The following is a 21,961-nucleotide window of genomic DNA, read 5'->3' as shown; positions in this document are numbered from 1 at the left end:
CATACACAAAGAAAATATAGTATAATATGCAGATGATTAAATTTTAATATGTACAGCCCCACAATATCAAGGCTACAAGAAAAAAACTCAAATTTATTTCTTTTCAATCAAAACCTAGCTGAAAAAAAAATCAAACCTACTTCTTAATCCCAATAAAACAAAACTGATGCTCTTCACCCCAAAACATTATCTCCATCAAAAACAATCAATATTGGTTACATCTGCAAATAATAATAAAACTGAGGCAGTACACAGACTAAATTACAGGGCATTGTAATAGATGTCATTCTTAAATTTGATCAACATATTCGTAAAGCAATTAAAAAGACCCACCAGAAGCTGGGCTCCCTTTACAGGGCAAAACAGTACCTTATAGACCAAGCAAGAAAAACCCTAGCTTCATCCTATTTGCTTCCAGCCCTCTTACATGCCTCAGCTATCCTTACAACCTAAACTCTACACTAAAATCCAAACTAGCCACCTTTTGCAATGAAGTAGATACATTTGCTACCAGCATTGCACACCGAACTCACCACTGCCAAGCCTTAAAGCAGCTAAATTGGCTAGAGTTTAGCACCTGCATAACATACTCTCAGCTAGTTATGGCATACAAACTGATATATTTTCCTGAACAATGCCTTGTGTCAAAACCCATATTATTGCCCTACACTCCCCACAAGGGACCTCTGTTCTAGCAATAAATTTCTACTAAACACTACTAGAACAAATAATTCAGTAGGGACTCACTATACTCCTGTTACATCTACAAACTCTGCAACACTATTCCTACACAAGTAAAAATGATTAACACGCTTCCAAGCTATAAATTCCAGCTCAAACAATACCTTAATCAGTCCAGGTCATGCTCATGTTCATCACCAAGGTAAGACCTCTAGTGAAAACACAAACTTCTCATTGCTTATCACTAATATTTTGCCCTCCTTTACTTTGATCATTATGCCCCTAAGCATTCCCTCATGCATTTGAATCAATACACCACTTTTTTACACACACCACTTAAACATTTATCTTCTTGTTTTTTTTTCTTACTGACCCATCCACCGTTCTACCACTCTCATGCATTGCCTGCATACTCAAAGTATAGTTATAAAACTTCTAGATACACCAGTCTGGAACAGGCAACCTAATTAGAACTAATTCTATACCTGCTCTCTCAGTCACATGCTATTACCACTGTCCTACTGTACAAACAGAACTAATCCTATACCACTCTCAGTCATATCATATTATCACTATCCTGTACACTGCCAATATCTCCCCACCCCTCCTACATAATTTTATAACCTACCTCATGATACCTCTTAAACTTCTTACAAACCTATGCAATACTAAAATCTCCCTTCCTACATAATTTTATAACTAATTTCATTATGTATCTTGAACTTCTTGCAAACCTTTCTTTACCGAAATGTAAAAACACTAAACTTCTTTAGAACAATGTTTTCCCCATTCTGCTGTATCAGTCCATTTACTTCTGCAAGATTTTACAGCTGGAACAACTGTATAGACTTATAATTGTTGATGTGAATACTTTAATTTATATACCTGTCTTCTAATTGTGTTTGTTGTTTCATGAGAAATGCAACTGTTGTCTTCTGAGAACTGTCTGAAATTCACTTGTTAATATAAATGTACTTTGGTGGAGCTTTTCTCCCCAGGCCTCCACTTAAAATGGACTCTGCCCAGTCAGACTTACCCTGTCAACAATAACAAGTAAATGAATAAATAAATCTATTGCTACACATAAGAGTTTGGTGTTAGAGACTACTTCTGTTGAGGTGTTCCGAGAAAGGATTTTAAAATTGGATTTTTGTAGGGTAAGTATTTTACAGATAAAAAGAAGTTTACTTTTCTTAGGGTTGAGTAATAAATTGGGATTACTAAACCAAGATTCAATGGAGGAGAAGGATTCCCGAGTTATTTTGTTGGGGCTTTGAGAGACTATTAACAGACCAGATAGTGCATGTATGTTGCTTTATATAACTTCTTTACTACTAACTATAATTCCATTCGATATTCTTTGCACGAGATTTTTTTTCATATTTACTCAAATCAAGAGTCCGTGTGCTTCTTTGCTATTGCTTGCAACACTACTGTTAAAATGAAGTCAAACGGGGTCCTTTTGCCAGCAGCCATTTGCATCTGAATGGACTGGGCAATATTTCCTGCTAATGTTAAAAGGTATGCCTACGTCCCCTGTAGAATGTTATGCAGGTCTTACTAGTACAGTACAGAAGTATATTTTGATACAGTTCTATGTCCAATATATAAGAAAATGCAGGTAGCAGGTGTCTATAGTGATTCTATCCAGTCTTGCTTAAACAACAACAAAAAAAAAAACGCAGTTCGGCACATATTTTTATTATTAGCTTGTTTTGTTCCGGTTTCATTAAGCTGGGGGCAATGGGTTGTAAAAGGAGACTCACAGTAATGTCATTAATGGGTACTGGGTAGAATAATAAAAAGTACACTGCATTACAAATTCCAACGAGCTACAATTAGATTTTATTTCAGTTATTAAAATGAATGAATTAGTTAATGATATCCAGCAGCTGATTAGCATTAACATCTACATACATACAGTGTGTGTGTGTGTGTGTGTGTGTGTATATATATATATATATATATATATATATATATCTTTTCCCGGTATATATATATATATATATATATATATATATATATATATATATATATATATATATATATATATACATACACACACACACATCTATATCAGACACAGACACACTGCACCCTCACACATACTTGTAAGAGTGCTGGTGTGTGCGTCTTATGTATGTGTCATTTTACCACAATTCAAGCAAGAACTAGTTCTATATGGGACATCACTTTACATTAAGTATAGGACTCCCACAGCAAAACACACATTAATATATCAGTTGCATGCAGTACTGCACTGCAGTCTCCACTGTGCAGTGCTTAAATTGAGAAAACAGAGCGTGGAAATAAATCCCAGTTTATCCATTTTAACATTACGACTGGCGGGTTGTAGCTCTTAAATACCACAGGTCTAGCACTTAGTTATGGTTTCTAACCCTTTACAAAATAACCGTCGTTACTACGTGCTTATCATATTAACGAATGCACTGTTTTAATGTTGATAAACTAAGCACGTGAGCGCATGCAATATTTCGATGAGATGACTTTTGGGGATTGTTCGCAGTCAGCAGTATGAAAAAAATGGTTAGGGAGCAAAAAGGCATTAAAATCGTATTTCTGTTAGGCGACAGCCACAGGAAGAAGCATGCTAGCTAAGAGTGGTCACCGATAAGCAAACCACGTTTGTTGCTGATTAAGCAATTTTTTTTAGCTTTCTTTGCTGTGCAGTTAGTGCCTTCTTTACCAAGATGGCTGGCCGTGGTTTCAGCTGCTTTCGTGCGTCCGCAGTCCAGCGCTAAGCTAGCTGCCTGCGCAAGAAGTGATGAAGCCCGCCTCTTAGCGTTGCAGTTCGCTCAGCAGCGGCAGCTCAAAGAACTGAAAGCTAATGACCGTCAAAAACAAGACAACACAACACTCACCGGCTACTTGCCGGGACATTGTCTAAGGAAGTGAAAAAGTTGTAAAAACTTGGTACGTAAACAAGATGTTTCAATTTGTTGGTAATAGGGTGATCAGTGTTGCTCTGTATTGTTTTTCCCACACGCAGTTTGACAGCTGCTGATTCTTTAGAGTGAACGGGAGTGACAGCATAGGTGTTGTTGTGAATTTCAGTATAACATGAAAGGGGTGTGTGAAATGCAGGGGTCTGGGTGGCACGTGCATTGTTTGAATGACAGTTAAGTAAAGGGCTGCGCGTGCCCGCGCTCTTCACCTCCGCTTTTTTGGCTGCAATGCTTTGGGCGGCCTTAGAGAAATGAACAGTCTGGCACCTCGTGCACTTTTTTTTAAATTTTATTATTTTCCGTCTTGCTAGGCAGTACAGTGGCGGCTGTCACAACCCCTACGGGAAGGCCAGAGCAGCAGAACCAGAGGTTGAAAGAAAACATTACTGGTGGCTGTATTGATGCATAAAGGGATGAGTACCGCTGTATTTTTAGGAGGGATACAAAGGAAAACAATTATTCGTGGATTATTATCATTAAGGAAGTTAGTTACAGTAACTCTTGTCACCCATAGGACGAACATGCTGACCGGATCATAAATGCAGTTTGAGTCTTTAAAATGTGAGTATGTGTGTTGTGTAGCTCCTTCATGAAGGCTGAGCTATGCTTTATACCACCGATGTGTTTGGTTTGCACGTAGTCATTATTCAGTACTTCCTCCATATTGCTGTATGTATAAGCAGCAGCAGTGACAACAAACAAGCAGAGCGTCTTCGCGGGGGCGGGGAGGAGTAGCACGCTCTGTGAATGTGCCTACGTCCGCGAGCTGTCTGCTGCTTCGCGTGCCAGCTGAGCAGCTAGCTTGTCATTTTCCCCGTGCTTAACGAAATGTCGGTGTGGCACGAGAGTCGGCACGATACAGACTGGGACGTTTGCTCGCTCAAGTTCAACCGCTGTGGGCTGCACCTGGGTAATGCCAAGTCACTGCTGTCTTCTCTGTAGCTGTCAGTACAGGGTTTGTGGGAAAGTCTTTTTATTAGTTATTTTCCTGAACCTCTTTCGGACCACGAAAACAGCTCTCCTTTATGATATAAGTTGCTAAAACAGTCCATGTATCGCTTAGTTAGTTGTCTAAATGTCAAGAAACATTGTTGATTAGTGCTTATAGTGTTGGTTTACTTGCACTGGGAAAAAAAACGAGACAGAGATTAAAGTACACACGCACGGCTTCGGCTTCACAGATTTCAGCATGCAGAAGCCGATTCCTTCATACTGAGAAGTTATTTATTTTAACGAATATTGGTACTTCAGTATATGCGCCTAGCTGTTGAAAGGTCCTACATCTATTTCCACACTGTTATTATTTGTTTTCTTTTGCAGAATGTCTACTTGAAATTGACGAAACTGAAACGCTAGCATTTGTAGCTTCGGCGTTTAGATTTTTTTTCAGTTTCCCCTGACAGTGGGCGGGTTAGGCTGCTCAACAGGTCTCAGCATATTTTTCCTCTCTTTGCGATCCTTTTATTACCTCCCTTTTCAGGAGAAAAAAATAACTTTTCCAAAACTGTGATCCATTTTGCCAGGAATGGTTGTTTTTGTTTTTAGTCTGAACGCGATTGCAGACTTATGTTTTGAAATCCATATATATCGCCCCGTTTGCTTCCTCCAAGACTGCGGCATTGTGTGACTGCGAAATATTTTTGGTAGTCTGCAGCTTGAAACTTTGTAACATGTTGAGCGAGGCCCGAATTGCAAGGAAAGGTTGTTATTTTCAGATTTTTAGGAGGGGGCGTGCATGGGGCTGGCATGATTGTAGTAAGAAAGGGCTGCTTAGTAGTCGGACTGAATCCGTAGAGTGGAACTGTTCAAATAACTTGTGCTTCTGTAGTGGTCACGCATCTCTTTATGCAACTGTGATACAAAGTATATATTATAATGTCTTTAGTACTGTAAGTGCATCTGGTTGCAGCTAGTCTTTCTTGGCTCGACGTGTCCGTGCAACCGAAAAGGTCACGCTCGTTTTGCTTTTTTTTTCTAAATAACCTTCGAGTCCAAGTCGTAAATATCTCATGCATAGGTATTCCTTCAATCCTGCAGAGCCAGGATACAGGGAATTGTCATTGTATGTTAAGAGCGCCTATGAATTATGTCTTCTTTTTGCACTTAAAAGGTTTAAATGAGTTTTGCTTGCCACGCAGGCTTGCTGCTATAATGACGCAAACATTAAAGCATTTGGCTTACAAAGTTGTAAACCATTAAACGAGAAAGGTTTAAGAGCAGCCAGCAGATTGTTTGTTTATAATATTAACATATTATATATATTGTTGCCTTGGAAGGGGTGTGTTATGGTGGTGATGATGCTGCTACTGCTGCAACGGTGATCGTGACTGGGAACGGGCTAGTTCAGAAGCCTTGTCTTGGAAAGTGCTGAATACCCGGTCATTAACACTTCATAGTCCAAGTCCCACTGTGGTGGTGAACTTCTTAATGACTAGATAAGCGCTCTTTTTATTTCTTATTTTGAGGAAGTGTGAAGAGATGTGTCAAGGAATGGTGTATTGTACGTATTTTAGATAGGTGGTAGCCTTAGAAGGCAAAAGTTTGTCATATATAAAATTTCTTTCTTTTGGCATTGTGTGTTTACTTTGCTTGATTTTTCTGCTATTGGCTACATTTTTAAACCATTTTGTCAGATGTGAGGGTGCTGCTGCATACCTTTCATTAGAAGGTTCACAATTAATGCAGCTACAGAACGGCATACATTTGCACGGAAACAGCTGAATTATTATTGTTTAAATTGTACAAATTTATGCTTTTTGAAAATTGAGTTAAATATTCTTAATATGATCTGAAAACTTTTTTATGCATAACGGTCCTGATCAGAGACGCTAGAGGTGCGTGGGTTGTTTGTATAGATTAATTTCAGTCTACTATTAGATTAATTTCAGTCTGCTATTAAAAAAATCTAAGTCAGATAAATTACAGATTTTTAATTTCAGGATTTAACAAAACTGGCTTCTTAAATAGCAGTGTTCATAATCACATGGCATGCATGCTTAAGATTTAGCTGTTTTCAAAAATGTTGCTCATTTCAGTGGTGGTTTGATTTTTGTTTATTTTTGAGGGGTTTTCACTGCTGTCATAACAGTGTTGGTAGAGCAGTACTTGTTCTATTTACATTATAGTTTCCCATATGTTTTGTGTGAAGTGGAAAAGTGTGAATTCAAGTGTGGAAATGTGGTCAGGCAGTATAAAGTATTACTGTATTATGACAGTACAGGTGATGTTTATATGTTATGCTGTAATATAGTGACCCTGTAGAGATGACCGGGAGTTCGGTATCATTATTAAATGTAAATGTGACTCCTGCAAGGATGGCTGGTAGTTAGACATTAATATATTTCTTAAAAAAAGTAGGTTTATTGTAGGATAACAAATCACTGAATTGCAGTGCATTTCTGTATCTCTTTGTTATACTGCATTTACCAGAATGTTATTTGTTTTTAGATTATGCATCAGCAGACATGATGGACCCAGCGGGATCACTAAACAATCTGAATGGAACACAGAGTCTGAAGTATGTGGAGCGCAGCGACAAGACTTCATCTGGGTACCCTTTTAATCCAATATGCGGAGGTGGAGCTGGAGCTACAGTAACCGTTTCAGCATCACCATCGAGACAGACATCTGCGCAGCTGGAGTGCAAGCAGTTTACTTGTGACATTTCAAATGGACTAGGCAGAAATGCCACTACTAGGGATCCTTCCAAGGCAGTTTCACTATCTATGGGATTCTATATGGGGGAGGTGAATTCAAAAGCTGCAGGTACAGGCTTTGGATGCCAGCAACAGGAGCAGCAGTCATGTGTCAGCAGTGCAGAAAATGACTTTTTTCTTTTAGAAGAAAGCCTAGCAAACTTAAACAGGGATGCAGAAACAGAAGCATCTTTCCTGAATGCTGAAACTACAGATTCACCTGCCAGGGGTCAGGATTTCTCCACCATGGGAAAAAGTGATTTTCCCTCCGAGCAGGAGGCCTTCTCACACATTGGTGTTAGTGACCCTAATGGTACTTCAAGATTGTTCTCTGATGACCAAAACTCTTTTGATATTTTTCCTGAGCTGAACTTGCAGACTGATTCACCTGGCAGAATTACAGGTGGAAGTCCTTGGAACTTGGAGACATTCTGTGATGATGAAGATGATGAAGGTGTCGGGCTTTCTCCTCTACAAATAGACAATGCAATTTCAGAGGCTGGAGGATTAAGTGAAGCGTGTAGAGGGCTTGTGGGGAATAATAACTTTGAAGTGAAAAACATTGAATGTCAAGATTCACAGATGCCTAGCACATCTGCTGAGTTGCCTCAAGTGAAGAGAGAAAAGGAGGGTTACATTGAATTAGTAACTCCTGGCGTCATAAAACAGGAACAGCTGAACAGAGGGTTTTGCCAAGCAAGCAGCTCTGAATTTGATACCCCTGCCACAATTTCAGTTCATGGAGTGAGCACTTCTGGGGGTCAGTCCTACTGTTATGGTGTAGATAGCTCACCTTGCTCACAACACCAGGATCAGAAACCCATTTTTACTTTCATTCCACCTTTTACTACTATTGGGAATAATCGGAGTAGGTGCCAGGGAAGCTCCGACAATTCTTCTTTGAGCCCTTTAACAACTGGCAGCTACACAGGATTATCGGGGTTCATCAGCAGCAGTACGGGGTAAGATGTACAATTTTTTTTATGCATTCTCATGTACCCTTGTTAAGCTGCTTGCTTACACTTCTTTTGCAGGAAGTGTTGTGCATAAATCAGCCGTATGTTCACTGTAAGTTTGTCCGTAATTGTTTACATGATGCACTACTTGATTTTCTGAGTTACAAACACATTAGAGAATCCTTCATTATATCTGATTGTTGCTCTTTTGTAATGTCAATATATCAGTCATATAACTAGAATCTAAATGTAAGATAATTGCCCCAGTCTAAATTTAGCAGTTAATAAAGCCCTGTTGTAGCAAATATGTTTAGAGTCTTGCATTTATTTGTATTTATTTGGTTGCATACTACTGCTTTGTATTAAAAAAAATCTGCTCAGAATTAGGTTCATAGGTACTAGGTTATCTGCCTGAAGGAATTTATAAGCCTAGCCAGAATGTGTTGGCATTTGCCGCCCCCTTAGATTAGTTCCCTGTGCCTCTGTCCAGCAGAGCCACTGAAGTGATCCAATTAAGGGTACATTTAAGCCCTCAGATTGTGTGCATTGTATTCATGAAGATGATTGTCTGCTTGCATGTGTTAGTTTTGATGTCATGTTTTTTAATGTGTTAAATTTGAGTGGTAACACATTTGCATGTCTAGCATTATTTGTATTGAGTGGTGTTGCATCACTGTGTCTTGACATGCTGCTAGTAAAGTAGTCGAATTTTAATTAGCAAGTGACTTAACCCACTGTTTAAGATAGGAAAGAAGTAAGAATCACTTGTGTTCTGAGGAGAAAAGGGGTAGTGTGACTTGAAGAAAAAAAATTTTGTAAGCTCTTGCTGGTATAACATTTTTGCAGATGTTTCTAATTCAGCATTTTAAATGGGAGTCACAAGGCGGTAGCCTATGCAGAATAAAATATTAATGTAGGATGCCATTTGTTAATTATCTGTTTTTGGGGCCCCTTTTTTGCTGGTTTGGTTTTTAACATCTACAAATTTGTGAACAGAATAAAATAACTTGCAAAAACGAGGGATTTAATTTTTTTATGTGTAAGTTCTTAGTTTGACATTTTAAATGTTTGTTACTTCATGCACTGTTCTTGGGTTATCTGCTGCATTCTTTCAAATTTTTATTCTTTCTGATTAAAATCCCTTCCATTGTACTATTAGCATGCTTGGGCATTGAGCTGCATTTACAGATATCTTTTTGTCTTTGTTTGTATAGCGCTAGATTATCTTTACATATCCAACAAATGTTACAACAGTATTTACAGTACATTTGCTGGCTTCATATTTGTTTTGTAGCCTTCAGTTACTTTTATATTTTGGAAGAATGGAAGGCATTTTCTAAATGTGCTCTGTGAGTCTAATCTGTCAGGTGAATTCATTTGCTCTAAGCAAATTTTGTAGAAGTACAGGAATAGATGTCATAACTACAGTGTGGTACCTTCCACTTAAGTTTAATCTAGTGAACAAGTGTTTGTTTGTCCAGAACTCATTTTTGTTAAGAATATGTGATGTCACACTTTTCTTCTATAACCAATTTACACTTTTTTGTCAGCAATGTACTTGGCTGAATTCAAAATTTTGTTTGGTCTTTTTTTGCTTGGATATTTACATTCGTAATTTAGAAAGTTAATTATTTGTTCTCCATTGATGAAAGGTAAAAAAAATCATGTTTTTATTTTTAAAATAATTGCTGAATTTTTAACATTTTCCTCAATAGTTAATCCTTTTCCTGTCTTTTATGATAGTACTTGTTGCACAAAGTACTTGTCATTGTTTCAGCGTGTTGTGATTAAAGACTTTGTTTTTTTTTCTGAATAGTTTGACTCTAGTTCGTCTTGACAGTGAGAAGAGGTACAACCGTTGTAAAGCTGCTTTATTATATTTTGTTTCCTTTATTTAATTGTTTTCTCCAAACATTTGTAAAAAAGGCTTTTTCATGGTCTTGGTTCTCAGATACATTTGGGGGTCTTCTGCAGCTGTCCTGTGTGTGTGTTTGTGTGTTTTAATTTTTGGCTACCTAGGACTTGTCTGTCATTGGACAGAATAGAATGCAGGCCTGTCCTTGTCTGAGAAAAATGAACGTGTTCCTGTATCGGTATTGGGACTAATTTACTTACCGTCTGAATCTGCAATTTTAAGCCTTTAGTCTGAAAATGTTGTGGAGAGAAAACACCTGTTTAGCATTCTTAACATTAGAAAAGTTCGTAGCATTTCTTTGTGTATTTTAGGATTGGACTCTGAACTTCTTTCCTGTGTGTATACAAGCAAACCGTGAGTTGGAATCTTGTCAGTCTGTGCCTGTTATTCCTATGCAATGGGTGCACATTTTAAAACCCATATTATTTGGTTGAGAAATAAAGATTGTAGAACTGCTTTTTTCTTTCTTTTTTTTTTTTTTAAAGGGTATCCAGAATGTACAGTGCGATGGGTGAATTTCTGCTGCAGCGTTTGGCATTTAATTATTAGGTGTCTTGCAAAATGATACAGAATGGCTTCCAAAAAGATGAAATGATCTTGGATAGTAGTAAAATGTGAGGTTATGGTCTTCAGATATTGACCTAAGGAAGGAATTGGAGTTAAAAATGCTTAAAGTAGCTGGGAAAATAAATTTGTTTGTAGTTCTTAGGCTGCTTTGGACACCACAGAAAATTGTTAGACTAAGCACCTGTGGAATGTGATGATTTTTTTCTTGTTGCTAAGCGGTAACATGGTAAGGAAAATTCATATAGGTTAGGTCTCTTGTGGGTGGAGTAATCCCCACTGTGAAAACCTAGCTTAGAACTGCTTTGCTGGCTGCATTCCAGTTGTGTAGTTAACCTTTTAATGTGTATTGCTTTCTGTTAAAACAGAAAGCAGTCTGGTATTTTGGTGTGCATTTGGCAAGGTCACAAGAAAATGAGCTGTAATAATCTTTATTGTTTATGTTGTGCCACGTTAAATTATGCAATGTAGAAATAGTTTGTTTCCTCATAATAAAGTTAAAGCACTTCCTAGTTAAGGCCACTGTGTATGCCATATATTGAAGGGACAGATAGTCTGGTTAAGTTGGGCTTTATGCTGTTCTGTATTTTAAAAATTGCTAATTTCTGCCTGAAAAGTGTTCAAGCATAAAAGGTTTTTGTCTCCGAATTGATGTATATTTCTCAAATCGAACTTAAAAGTTTTACTTCTGTAAGAATAGTAGTTGCCGTCTTGGACCTTTAAACAGACCGCCGTGTTCCATGATATTTTTTCCCTCCTTCTCCTTGCGTATTATTTTACTGATCTGCATACAGACTGATCCTGCAACGTTGGGAGGTTCCTAGCTTGCTGATTATTTTCCATCCCTTGCTGTGGTATGTGCAATGATGTCATGGTTGCTTCCATGGAGGGACACTTTGCCCACACATTTAATTTGAGGAAGAAATGACAGCAGAACTATTTGGATTGTAAGAGATCGTGTAGAAGAGGAAAAAAGAAACGCTGACTTCACTTTGCACGATTTTGCACAGTCTTGATGCCCACTGAATGAATAAGCCGCCTTTCCCAGTTAAATACTTATGTCTTCCAGCTCACTGTGTCGAATTACTCTACCTTCCCCATTTATTTCTCGAATTCTGTGTTTTCTTAAATTATCTCCCAAAGAGATGCTGGATTCTCTGATTTCACTTGGGGATTATGCATGACTGAATGTGAGCATGCATTCTGCAGTAGACTGACAATTGTTCCGGACTGGGTTTTCACAGTCTTGCACACGGTCACTGCCAGGATAGTTTGCACTATTCCTTCAGTTGTCTAACAGGATTAAAGGTTTTATAGGAAAATGGATGCAGAGAAGGAAGAGGTTCCTGCTGCAATAGGATACCTTTTTAAAATAAGTTTGTCTTAAAATCAGGAGTGGCCTTAGGTCAACTGGTGCCCTAGGCAAAAGGTCTCCACGGCGCCCCCTATGACACCACCGCGTGCCCCCATCCTGGTCTACATACACAAGAGAAATACTAGAAAAGCGCTCCTGCTACAGCGGCGCCCTAGGCAGCTGCCTAGTTGGCCTATGCCTAAAGCCGGCTATGCTTAAAATGAAGTCACTCAGCTTGAAGCGACATGGTGGATGGAGTGGTGGACATACTGATGACTTCATGTTTTTAACTAGAAAAGGTTTTACCATTGTGTTGTAAAAGTTGAGGGAATTTTTAATTATGTGTGCAAAAGAAGTAAAACAAATCTTGTAAAAGGGATCATATTGCCAAGCGGCCACACAGTCGCACGTCATCTCGTAGACAAAGCAGGCCATCCAGCCTCAACACCTCCAGTAATTACATATACCAACTCTGAGATCACACTCCAGTGGGGAGAAGGGCAACTTTCCTGATTCCACAGTAACTAACATGATCTGCTTCAGAGCAGTGCATTGTTTGATGAGATAAGTTTGACAATGTGGCCATTCAATATAAGACCCTTGTGAAAGGTGGAAAGAATATGCTGTTTAACTAGGATCTGCTGTTTGTCCAGTTGATGGGAAGGGGTGGGCAGACTGAATAAATGGTCCTTATTTGCTGTGTCACTCTGTTTCCATGTGTAGAATAGGAAAGACTGCCCAAGTTAACTTCTGCTCAGTCTGCGTCCTGAACAGCAGTGACAATTTTTTGTTCTCCTGTCTTTGAATATAAGTTTTTAAAATGTTCGAATTTTGGAAGCTTGCTGCCTGGAAGAAGAGCTCTTTAGTTGAAGGCAGTGCAGCTAATAAACTGCAGCTTCAGTCCCTCTAGATATTCACAGCTATGGTTAGTATAGTGGAATCAAAGTCCTGTCATACTGCATATAAGTGTTAGATGGGAGATGAGCATTTTGGATTCAGATGAGGATGCAATGCATCAGACCTGATGTTTGCAGTGAGACACAGTGGAGAAGAAGCTGTAACTTAAGAATGACCACAGCTTTGTTTCTAGACTTGGTGAAAGCATATGACAAGGTCACCAGCATGGGCAGTCTGGTGAGCCCTGTGATGGTCTAAAATAACAAAATTTTGGTAGAATTAGTGCAGGCTATATACAAGGACCCAATGACACAAGTATGGATAGTGGGGTTCCCATTGGGATTTGGGGTGCATCAGGGTTCAGCTCTGAGCCCATTTCTGTTCATACTGGTGACAGACTACATTAGCAAATGGATCAGAGGAGACCTATTCAACAAAACTGTTGTATGCAATGTAAGCAAACTCTGGACTTGAACATCAGCGAATGATTTCCCCCTTTTAACAGCTTCAGTTATCTGGGAGGGGTGGGTGAGGAAAAGGAAAGTCTGAATAAGGAGATCAGAACTAGAATCATGAGAGCTGCAGCCAAGTGGCACAGAATGTCAGGTAGTGTGTGTGACAGAATAATGCCAAAGAAGTTGAAAAGTAAGGTATACTAAACAGTGATACACTTCAGCATCTTTGGTTTTATTCTGCTGTGTAATAAAAGTGGTTCAGCCAGTGTTTCTGTATGTGCAGAAACCTGGGCATTGAAGGCAAGGCCGTTAAGAAAGGTGGAGGTGATGGAAGAGGTGCCTGAGATGGGTGGTAGGATGCACACTGTGAGACAGACAGAGATGAGGATTCATAGTTAAAGATAAGTAGCTCCAATTGCAGAGAAAGTCAAAGAAATCAAATTACTGTGGTTCAGGAAAATGTGCAGGAAAGAAAAACAATATGGTGATGGAGAATTGGGAGAGACCAGAGGAAGGCAAGAGGAAACAATAATGTCCAACAAAGAGGTGGATGGATTGCATGAGAGAAGACCTCTGACAGTCAGGCATGACTGTCAAAAAAAACAGCGTGCCATTGAATTGAGAGAGTTGGAGACAGTTGATGTGTTGCCCTGACTCCATGTAGAAAACTGGAGAAATGGGGGATTGGTGGTGATGGTGCAATCAATAGCCATTACTCCAGCAGTCATACTGTTGATGACTGACATGGACTGATTTGTAAAGAGGTGGCCATAGATGGGTGCAGTGTAATTTAATTATTTGCAATATTTTTAACTTTGTTGTTCTTACATAATACATTTGCAGAGGAGAAATACAGGAAATCTACTTAGGCAATTATTAATACAGAGGTAATTCAAAAACAATATGCTGTTTGCAGGACTAAGCAATATAAGAAGTAAACAGAACATGATATCCAGTGAACACGTGCATTGTTTAGTAATAGCTGTGTGAACACATTACTTGTTTAGCAAAGGTGCAGATTGAAAAGGAGTTGGCAGAAGGGATCAGTAAGGGATATTTTAAGTATATAGCAGGAAGGATAAAATGAGGACAGGAACTGGCTAGGCTGAGCAGCGATGGGAGGGAGGGCAAGCGTGGAACACCGTGAAGAAACAGGGTGACTAATGAATTGACTGCATCAGACCTTACAGAAGAAATCCTTGTGGGAGTGATGTGCTTGGAGAGTGACTGGTAGAGTCTGGAGACCAGTGAATGGATGCCAGGATATGGGCAGAGGGAGCTGGCTGTGCCTTCAGAGGGTAAGCACAAGGACCAGATGGGACACTGCCCAGAGACCTGAGGAACCTGTCCTTGGTGTTGTCTGATGTGGGCTAAGTGGCTAGTATAGAAGTGCCACAGGATTGGGACGAGTATGATTGGATAGGTTGGGAATACTTTAATTTGACGGATACAGTGGGTCCAGGATTGATAAATGGTATATGTATATATGATTGATTGTTTAGTGTGTTTTTCTTGATGTGGGCAACAATCTTAGAGAGACCATGCTGGAATGAAGTAATGAGTTGTGTTCTGGATGCTGGTTGTGGCGCTTTGGTTCTGGGATGATAAGGTAACTTTGTTTACATGCCAGCAATGTTTGTATGCAGGTTGGAAATTGGCATGCAGAATATGGGTTCATTTTAGAGGTCGCACAGGATGCCACCCTTGGTCCCTTTTATTTACATTTTCATGCCTTTGTTATTTTAGCTAGGAAAGCTGGTAGTTACTACATTGCAGTAAACCTGGAAAATGATTTTCTTTATTGTATCTATGTGGATAAATAGGTTACTGTGTAGTTTAACTACACTTGAAGATGAAATGTATGCTTTTCTACCCTGTGCCTGACATGTTGGCAGCAGGTTAACAACATAATGTGGAGTGTCTGCAATCTTCTTTGAAGATAGTGTGATATATTACTGTTTTCAACACGTTTAAACATTTCTGCAGAAATGCAGCAGTCTTCAGATGCTATCGAATGTCATCCTAGTTAACCATTTATTTTTCCTAGCAGAGCTTATGCAGTAAAGTTGCCACATTGTTTCCTTTAGTAGTAGCATAAATGAAGGAGGATAGTCTGTGTACGAAGTTATGGGAAAAGGTGGCTGCAGGCTAGTCTGGGAGGCATGTGTGTGAGCAGTAATGAATTGGTGGGGGGCTGGGTAAGGATAAGTTGGTAAACCCACGGGGAATAACTGGGGGCTACATATTTAAAAACAAATTTTGTCCAGTTTATTTGTTTCTTCTGTGTACTGGAGACGTTGGTGAAATGCCAGAGTAGGATTATCCAAAATGCCAAAGGTGAATGTTCTAACTTTGTACTCTGCCTGAAACTTGCAAAGGGACTGAAAAAAAGTTTTATAAACTTTTCAAGGTAAATAAGTATAATAAAGCATTACTCAGAAATTACTGTGATCTCAAACAAAATGTGTGTGGGTAGGGATCACAGTAATTTCTGAGTAAGAATGCTATATTATTTGGAGCGGTTTCAGGCCTAGTTACTGTGTACTGCAAGCTGAACTCATCCTGCAAAAAATCGTTATCTTTTATTCAAAGTTCAAGGCAAGTCATGGCAGCTGGTGCAAGGCTTTCCTGTAGGGGTCACACAGCACCCTGTCATTCAGTATAGATGCCCTTCCCCAACAGTCGTGTGTGTTGCCCATGCATTTTGCTTTCCAGGTACTTATTTTGCTTCAGTTTTAGAAGGTCTGCAATTTGGAAGTTGTTTTCATTTCTACAACATTGGTATCCTTCCTTATGCTTTTATACCGTATCTTTTATATATGGGACTATTTACAAATCTAAAAGACTTCTGGCTGATTCATAACATGCCATTAACAGAAGCTTAAGATAACCATCTTTAGACGTTAAGTTAGTGGGGTACCCTGCTAGTAACCTTTAGTTAGTGGGGTACCCTGCTAGTAACCTTTCCCTGTCATGCATTATTCTGTGTGAATCATTTCATTGTATTGGTCATCCATACTTAACCAGTATGTGGAATGCAAGCCTGTGTTAAAGTAGAAGCTGGGTTGTTACTGGAAGCTGGTGTTTTCAGAGTTAACCCCCACAAAGATGGTAACTGTACAATCTAGAGTATTTCATATGAAACCATGTTTATGTGTGTGTGTGTGATTGAGAAGTAGATGTTTAATGGAGAGCTAACAAAACCGAAATAGATTATTCCTGTTGCCGCACAAGTGATAGAACAAGAAGTAATGTTCAGTTGGCAGTTGGCAACGCTCCTATTAAAGAATTATTGGAAGGCCCAACGATCTGCACATACGTGATGCCAGTGATGGAAACTCTCTCACTCTCTCTCTCTCTTTTTTTTCCTTTTTTTTCCCTTGCATATTTTTTTGTGTTGGAATGCTAAGCAGCTTTTTCTTAAAAATGGCTGTTTTGATGGCTTGTGAGAACTCTTAACTAACTTCTGAATTGTTTTAATTTTATGCTTGGAAGTTTAATGAGACTGAGGTAGTCAAAAAATAGTTGTGCTCATATCGAAACCCCGACTAACCCAAAAACACACCAACAAACTTTTTAAACAAAACTTAGCTCACAGATGTGATTACCCCTTTCTCCCTCTATAACTTACTATTTCTGCCCACTAATTATAATCCTCCCAACCTAAACAATCGTCTCTGTTTTATCTTCCTTACTTTCTAACTGAAAAATGCTTATCTTACAGACCCACCTCTCTTAAAAGATTGATTTCTGTGTATTTACTGCTTCAACAACATTTATTATTTCCTATCTATATGTAACCTATATATAAATTTTTTCTTTGACCCATTGTTAACTTTCTAGAGATCATTGCAACCTGCATTTTTTTCTTTAATTGTTACCAAACTTTTGTAAATAGATTGATTGTTAAATTTTAGATATCTTGTAACCTACATTTTTATTGTTACTAAATTTTTCATAACCTGGAGCTTTTCTCCCCGGGCCTCCGCTGAAAATGGATATGTATCCAGTCGGACTTTCCCGGTTAACAAATGTAAAATAAAATAATGAGTAATGTGTGACTAAAAAATATATGTTGTGTTTTAAGGCATGGTTAAGTATATGTGATCTGAATGTGAAAACTCTGTTTTTCTTCAGAGCAACAGTAACTAGCTGTTGTTAGTTTATAATATTTATTTTTCCTTAAGGCAGGTTTAGAAGTGATCAGTTTATTTCTTTAAAGCATAATTATCATGGACATGAGTCTGAGATGTACACAAAAAGGACCATTGTTGTCAGATTTGGATGGCCTTATTTTCTGTACAGTAGTACATTTTGTACAGGTCAGTATGGCAGAGCTTCGCTTCGGCTAAACTTTAACAAATGTGAGCATCTCCTTTGCCACAACATTTTTTTTAATTGCATTAATGTTGCTGTTTTTGTTAGTATAGTATGCATATTAGTTTAGGCAAATGCTGACTTAACTGGATGACAACTCTAATGGAATGCAAAGCTGGTCCTTTTTTTCCAAAGCAGCTATAAACTAAGAAAACTATGAGAAATGTTATTCGGGTTATCCAAGACCGAGAGAGAGAACAAGGCCAGAAGCATACAGTTTATACATATGAGATTTGTACCCTCCTGTGTTTTGAAGTTAATGTTGCATTGCATGTTGTACTTGAAGGGTATACATCCAGTATAAAGATGCTTTGTAGCATTGGCACCATCACTTTTACCAGTAAATTGATACAGGCTGTAGATTTGTGGTTGCAGACGTCTGAGGAGTTTAGTTTTAGTTCACGTCATCCCACCGCCTGGTTGGTCGCTAGCACCCTATCTTCTTGGTTAGCTGACAGTGTCCTCCAACAGCATAGTGCATCACAGTTCTGTGAGTTGGATACCTGATTCCTTTATCACTATTACATTGAAAAAAATGTATCCTAGGTGCAAAATAGTCCACAACAGTGCAGGAAATTGTCGTCCCAGAAGTAGCAGTGTCTTGCACAGCAAGAAATTCAGATCAAAATAAAAGCAAGAGAGGGGGGAAAAAAAGCAAGGGGGAGTCTAATACAATAAGATGAAAGCTGAAAGTGAATAAAACTGCGTGTGGTATGAATGTATAATAGGTGTGCAGTAGTTTGTCAAAAGGCTCTTGTGGAAATAAGCCATCATCTTGTCTCACTAGTGAGGCTTGTGAAGGTCTGTCTTTGGTGTACATATTTATGTCTTCGGGCAGTTATGTAGCGGTATGAAAATTATTCTAAACATGATAACAAAGGAGATTACAAGTTGAGGGAAAACAGGAGTAAACCATGGTAGCTGGAAAGGAAATGAATTAAGACAACTCTGAGGTGTGATAGGAAAAGAAAGCACAGACGTACTGAATTTTGGAATGGATCTTCAAGCTAAACACTTCATAAGCACTGTCTTTCTGCTGTACTTTGAGCTCTGTTCAAACATTCGTGCCATAGGTCTGTTTTGCTTTACTTTTACTCACAATGTACACACGTAGTGACTTGTGTACAGAGTAAGTTTGCATGCTTTACAGTTTCTGTGTTTTGGAACGGCTGTCAAAATGAATCATTTGTTTTATTGCACAAAGCAGTGCTTTCTAGATCTTGTCAAGTAACCTCATGGTGAAAATAAACTGGTAGCTTAAATGCAGTTCCACTAGGCCACATATTAAAATTTCAGCATTGGATTTGGTAAGATTGTGGTCACATACAGGTGCATTACCGAGTAGAAACTTCGAGAGAGAATGACCTCTGGCTTAATCTTCAGTATGTGCACGTCTGGATTCACTTCGGAATCTCGAAATTCCGAAACATCGAATATCATATGATCAATGTTTCGGAATATCAAAATACCGAAACATATCCAAAAAACCCCCCAAAAAACAACTAGTTGAATGTTTATGCAGAGGGGCAAGCCCCCCATGCACCCCACACCCCTACTTCTTAAATATACCAACTCCGAGATCGCACTACAGCGAGGAAAAGGGAAATCTCCCATTCCTCGCTGTATGCAGATCTCCATTCAGAATTTTGAATTTTTGAAACTTCGATCATATGTTCTCGACTATATGAAATTCGAAATTTCAGGATTTTGACATTCTGAACGGAACCCGCATGTCTATAAATGTGACAGCAAAGTGAGCATGACCTCTTGACTTAATTTTCACTATGTGCACGTCTATATATGTGACACCGAAGTGCATCTAAAAGTTTAAAAGAAAGAAATGGGTCAGATTAGAAGCAGTGTCCTTGTCTGCCATTCGCTCGTGCCTGCTGATTTTCTGAAAGGATTTGCACTCACCTGTGACATACCTTCATCCATAAATTTATTTTTTCTGTTCTTTCTTGGTGAAGTGGGTAACTTTCTTTCTGGTCCTCCTGTAACTTTCTTAATGTTTTAAAGTCTGACAGTACATCTCCAAACCACACACACTGCTGTTAATACATGCACTTGCCAACTTAAGACTCAAGGAAAATGCTTCAGTACAGGTACTGTGTGTCATTTAGCAACTGTATTTGCAAATAATAAAATGTTATCCATCAGTCTTATGGTTCTGCAAACTGTATTTTTATAGTACTGTTTGTAGAAATCTTATCCTTTTTTTAAGTTGCTGTACAGGGAGAAGGTGGGGTTTAAGGGGGTAACATCCCTTCCTCTGGAAATGCTATAAATAAAATACAGTTTAAAGAAAGAAACTGTTGGCCATTATTGGGTGGAAATTGTACCAGCAGCTTTACTGCGATCTTCAGAAACTTGCAGTGGCTCACGTGGATGTTAAGTAGAGGATTATGATTGGGTCTATGGTCATAACAAAGTTCTTGTATGTTTGAGAAATGGATGTCCGTAATTTTTCCACTGCTGGTGAATCGTGACATCTTTTGTGAGAATATAAAACAACTTGTGCTTGATCGGACGGTCATAACCCTTTGTAGTGCATGGACTTTTTCTAACTGGTAGTACGTTTAGTAAGTAATGGGAGTGTAGGACATCAAAGGATTTTATAGTTGTGAAAGCTGTAACACGCTTGCTGTTGCCATATATGTTTTTATAATACAGCGGAGTTCGTAAATAGAGGTAGTTTGATCTTAAACTGAGGCATGTGCTTCAGTGTACATTTGTGAGCTCTGAATTTGTTTCTGCAACTTGAGTCTGGCAGTTGGTTTAGACAATTAAGGAGCTGTTAACTGTGGTCTAGTGCAAGGTTGGATTCCCTCAGCTTCTAACTGTGTGACTCTGAGCAAGTCACTTAACCAGACACTGCTCCTGGTCTGAGTCTGGAAAAGACCCGTAGAGATTAGTGCTGTTCCCCGGAAAACAGTTACAAAGGAAATAAAATAACAAAGAAATCCATAAAAAAGATACATCTACCTGCTGATGTAGCTGTCTACCCCAAATGTGATTTTGTAGTCTGTATACAGAATTAGCTTCCATTTGTTTGCAGAGTATTTTCAGTTCTTTTGTAGATAGTTTCATAAGATGCACACTTTGAAAGTTTGGAGCACAAGTAGTGTAATTTACACATTTTTAAATCGTGTTAATGTGGTAAGTACTGCCTTGTGACTCTGGCATATTTCTTTATTTTTACTGGAAACTTGCAAGCAGTTTACTTCCTCATAGAATTTCATGAAACTGAAAATGTTAGCAGTCATTATCAGATCCAGATCAACCTTTATTTCATTTGATCTGCCAAGAAGTGTTCTGTTTGCTGTATAGTACAGCATTTCAAGCAAAGCATCAGTTCTGATGAGCTGAAGCCACAAGGGTGATCTAAGAGTTAACTCCTGACGTACGGTCATGTTAGAGAACATGGCCACAGTGTTGTACAGAATCGCAGTGTACTACAATATATCATTCATAATATGGCTTTAGGAGTGAGTGTTTTTTTTTTTTTTTTTTTTTTTGGTCTTGAACATCCCATTTTGAGTACAACCTTTTTATTTACATTATAGTTTCCATGTAGACATGGATGTAGTTAAAGAATTTGAACTAACTGCAGAGTAGAGGAATCTCTTGTATAAGAACTACTACTTTTTGAGTGTATTTGTTAAACAGTTTAAAAGGTGGTAACTGTGCTATTACCTGGATCTTCGTTTACAGCATAGAGATAAGTAGTTTGCCTTCAGATGTAACTCGTAAGTATTTGTGGAACAGTTTAATGGGTGGTGGTAGCTCAGACTGGGTTACATGTTGAGTGAAACTGGACATAAAATCAGTCAGCCTTCTAAGGATTGCTGCTTTGAGTATAGTTTCACTGATGAGGTATGGCTTGGAAGTCAATAAAATGTCTGTAGAGAGAAAGCTGAATGTTCTGTTTATAAAGATGGGAAAGACAGCATAGTAAAGGCTCTTGGCCTGGGATCTAGTGTCTACTGTTAGAGTGGATGACCGACTAGAATTGGTGAGAGGATTGTAGCAATGGTGAGGGATGTCAGTATAGTTGGTGAAGGACTCCTGGCAGTCAGACACCAGTGTAAAGATAGTGCA

The 21,961-nt window shown here is 38.7% G+C and overlaps 1 protein-coding gene across 4 annotated transcripts in view; it reads left to right on the top strand.

The window, feature by feature from the left end:
- The first annotated feature begins 3,232 nt into the window (after positions 1-3,232).
- NR3C1 (nuclear receptor subfamily 3 group C member 1) overlaps positions 3,233-21,961 on the top strand; it is a 1,023,052-nt gene continuing 1,004,323 nt past the window's right edge. Inside the window, exons 1-2 of one of the 4 annotated variants that reach the window (XM_044069153.1) lie at positions 3,233-3,615; positions 7,095-8,304. In XM_044069153.1, coding sequence (XP_043925088.1) covers positions 7,112-8,304 — 1,193 coding nt within the window. In that variant the 5' untranslated portion in view covers positions 3,233-3,615; positions 7,095-7,111. Of the gene's footprint in view, positions 3,616-3,779; positions 4,209-4,436; positions 4,558-5,083; positions 5,349-7,094; positions 8,305-21,961 lie in introns of those variants that run through there. The other 3 variants (XM_044069152.1, XM_044069149.1, XM_044069150.1) reach the window with 3 other exon arrangements.

The sequence above is a fragment of the Protopterus annectens genome, chromosome 4.part0 (genome assembly GCF_019279795.1).
Source record: "Protopterus annectens isolate FY-2018-M chromosome 4.part0, PAN1.0, whole genome shotgun sequence".
NCBI classification, from domain to species: Eukaryota; Metazoa; Chordata; order Ceratodontiformes; family Protopteridae; genus Protopterus; species Protopterus annectens.
Note: the sequence above shows the minus strand (reverse complement) of the source record. Positions and strands in the feature narration are given on the sequence as shown.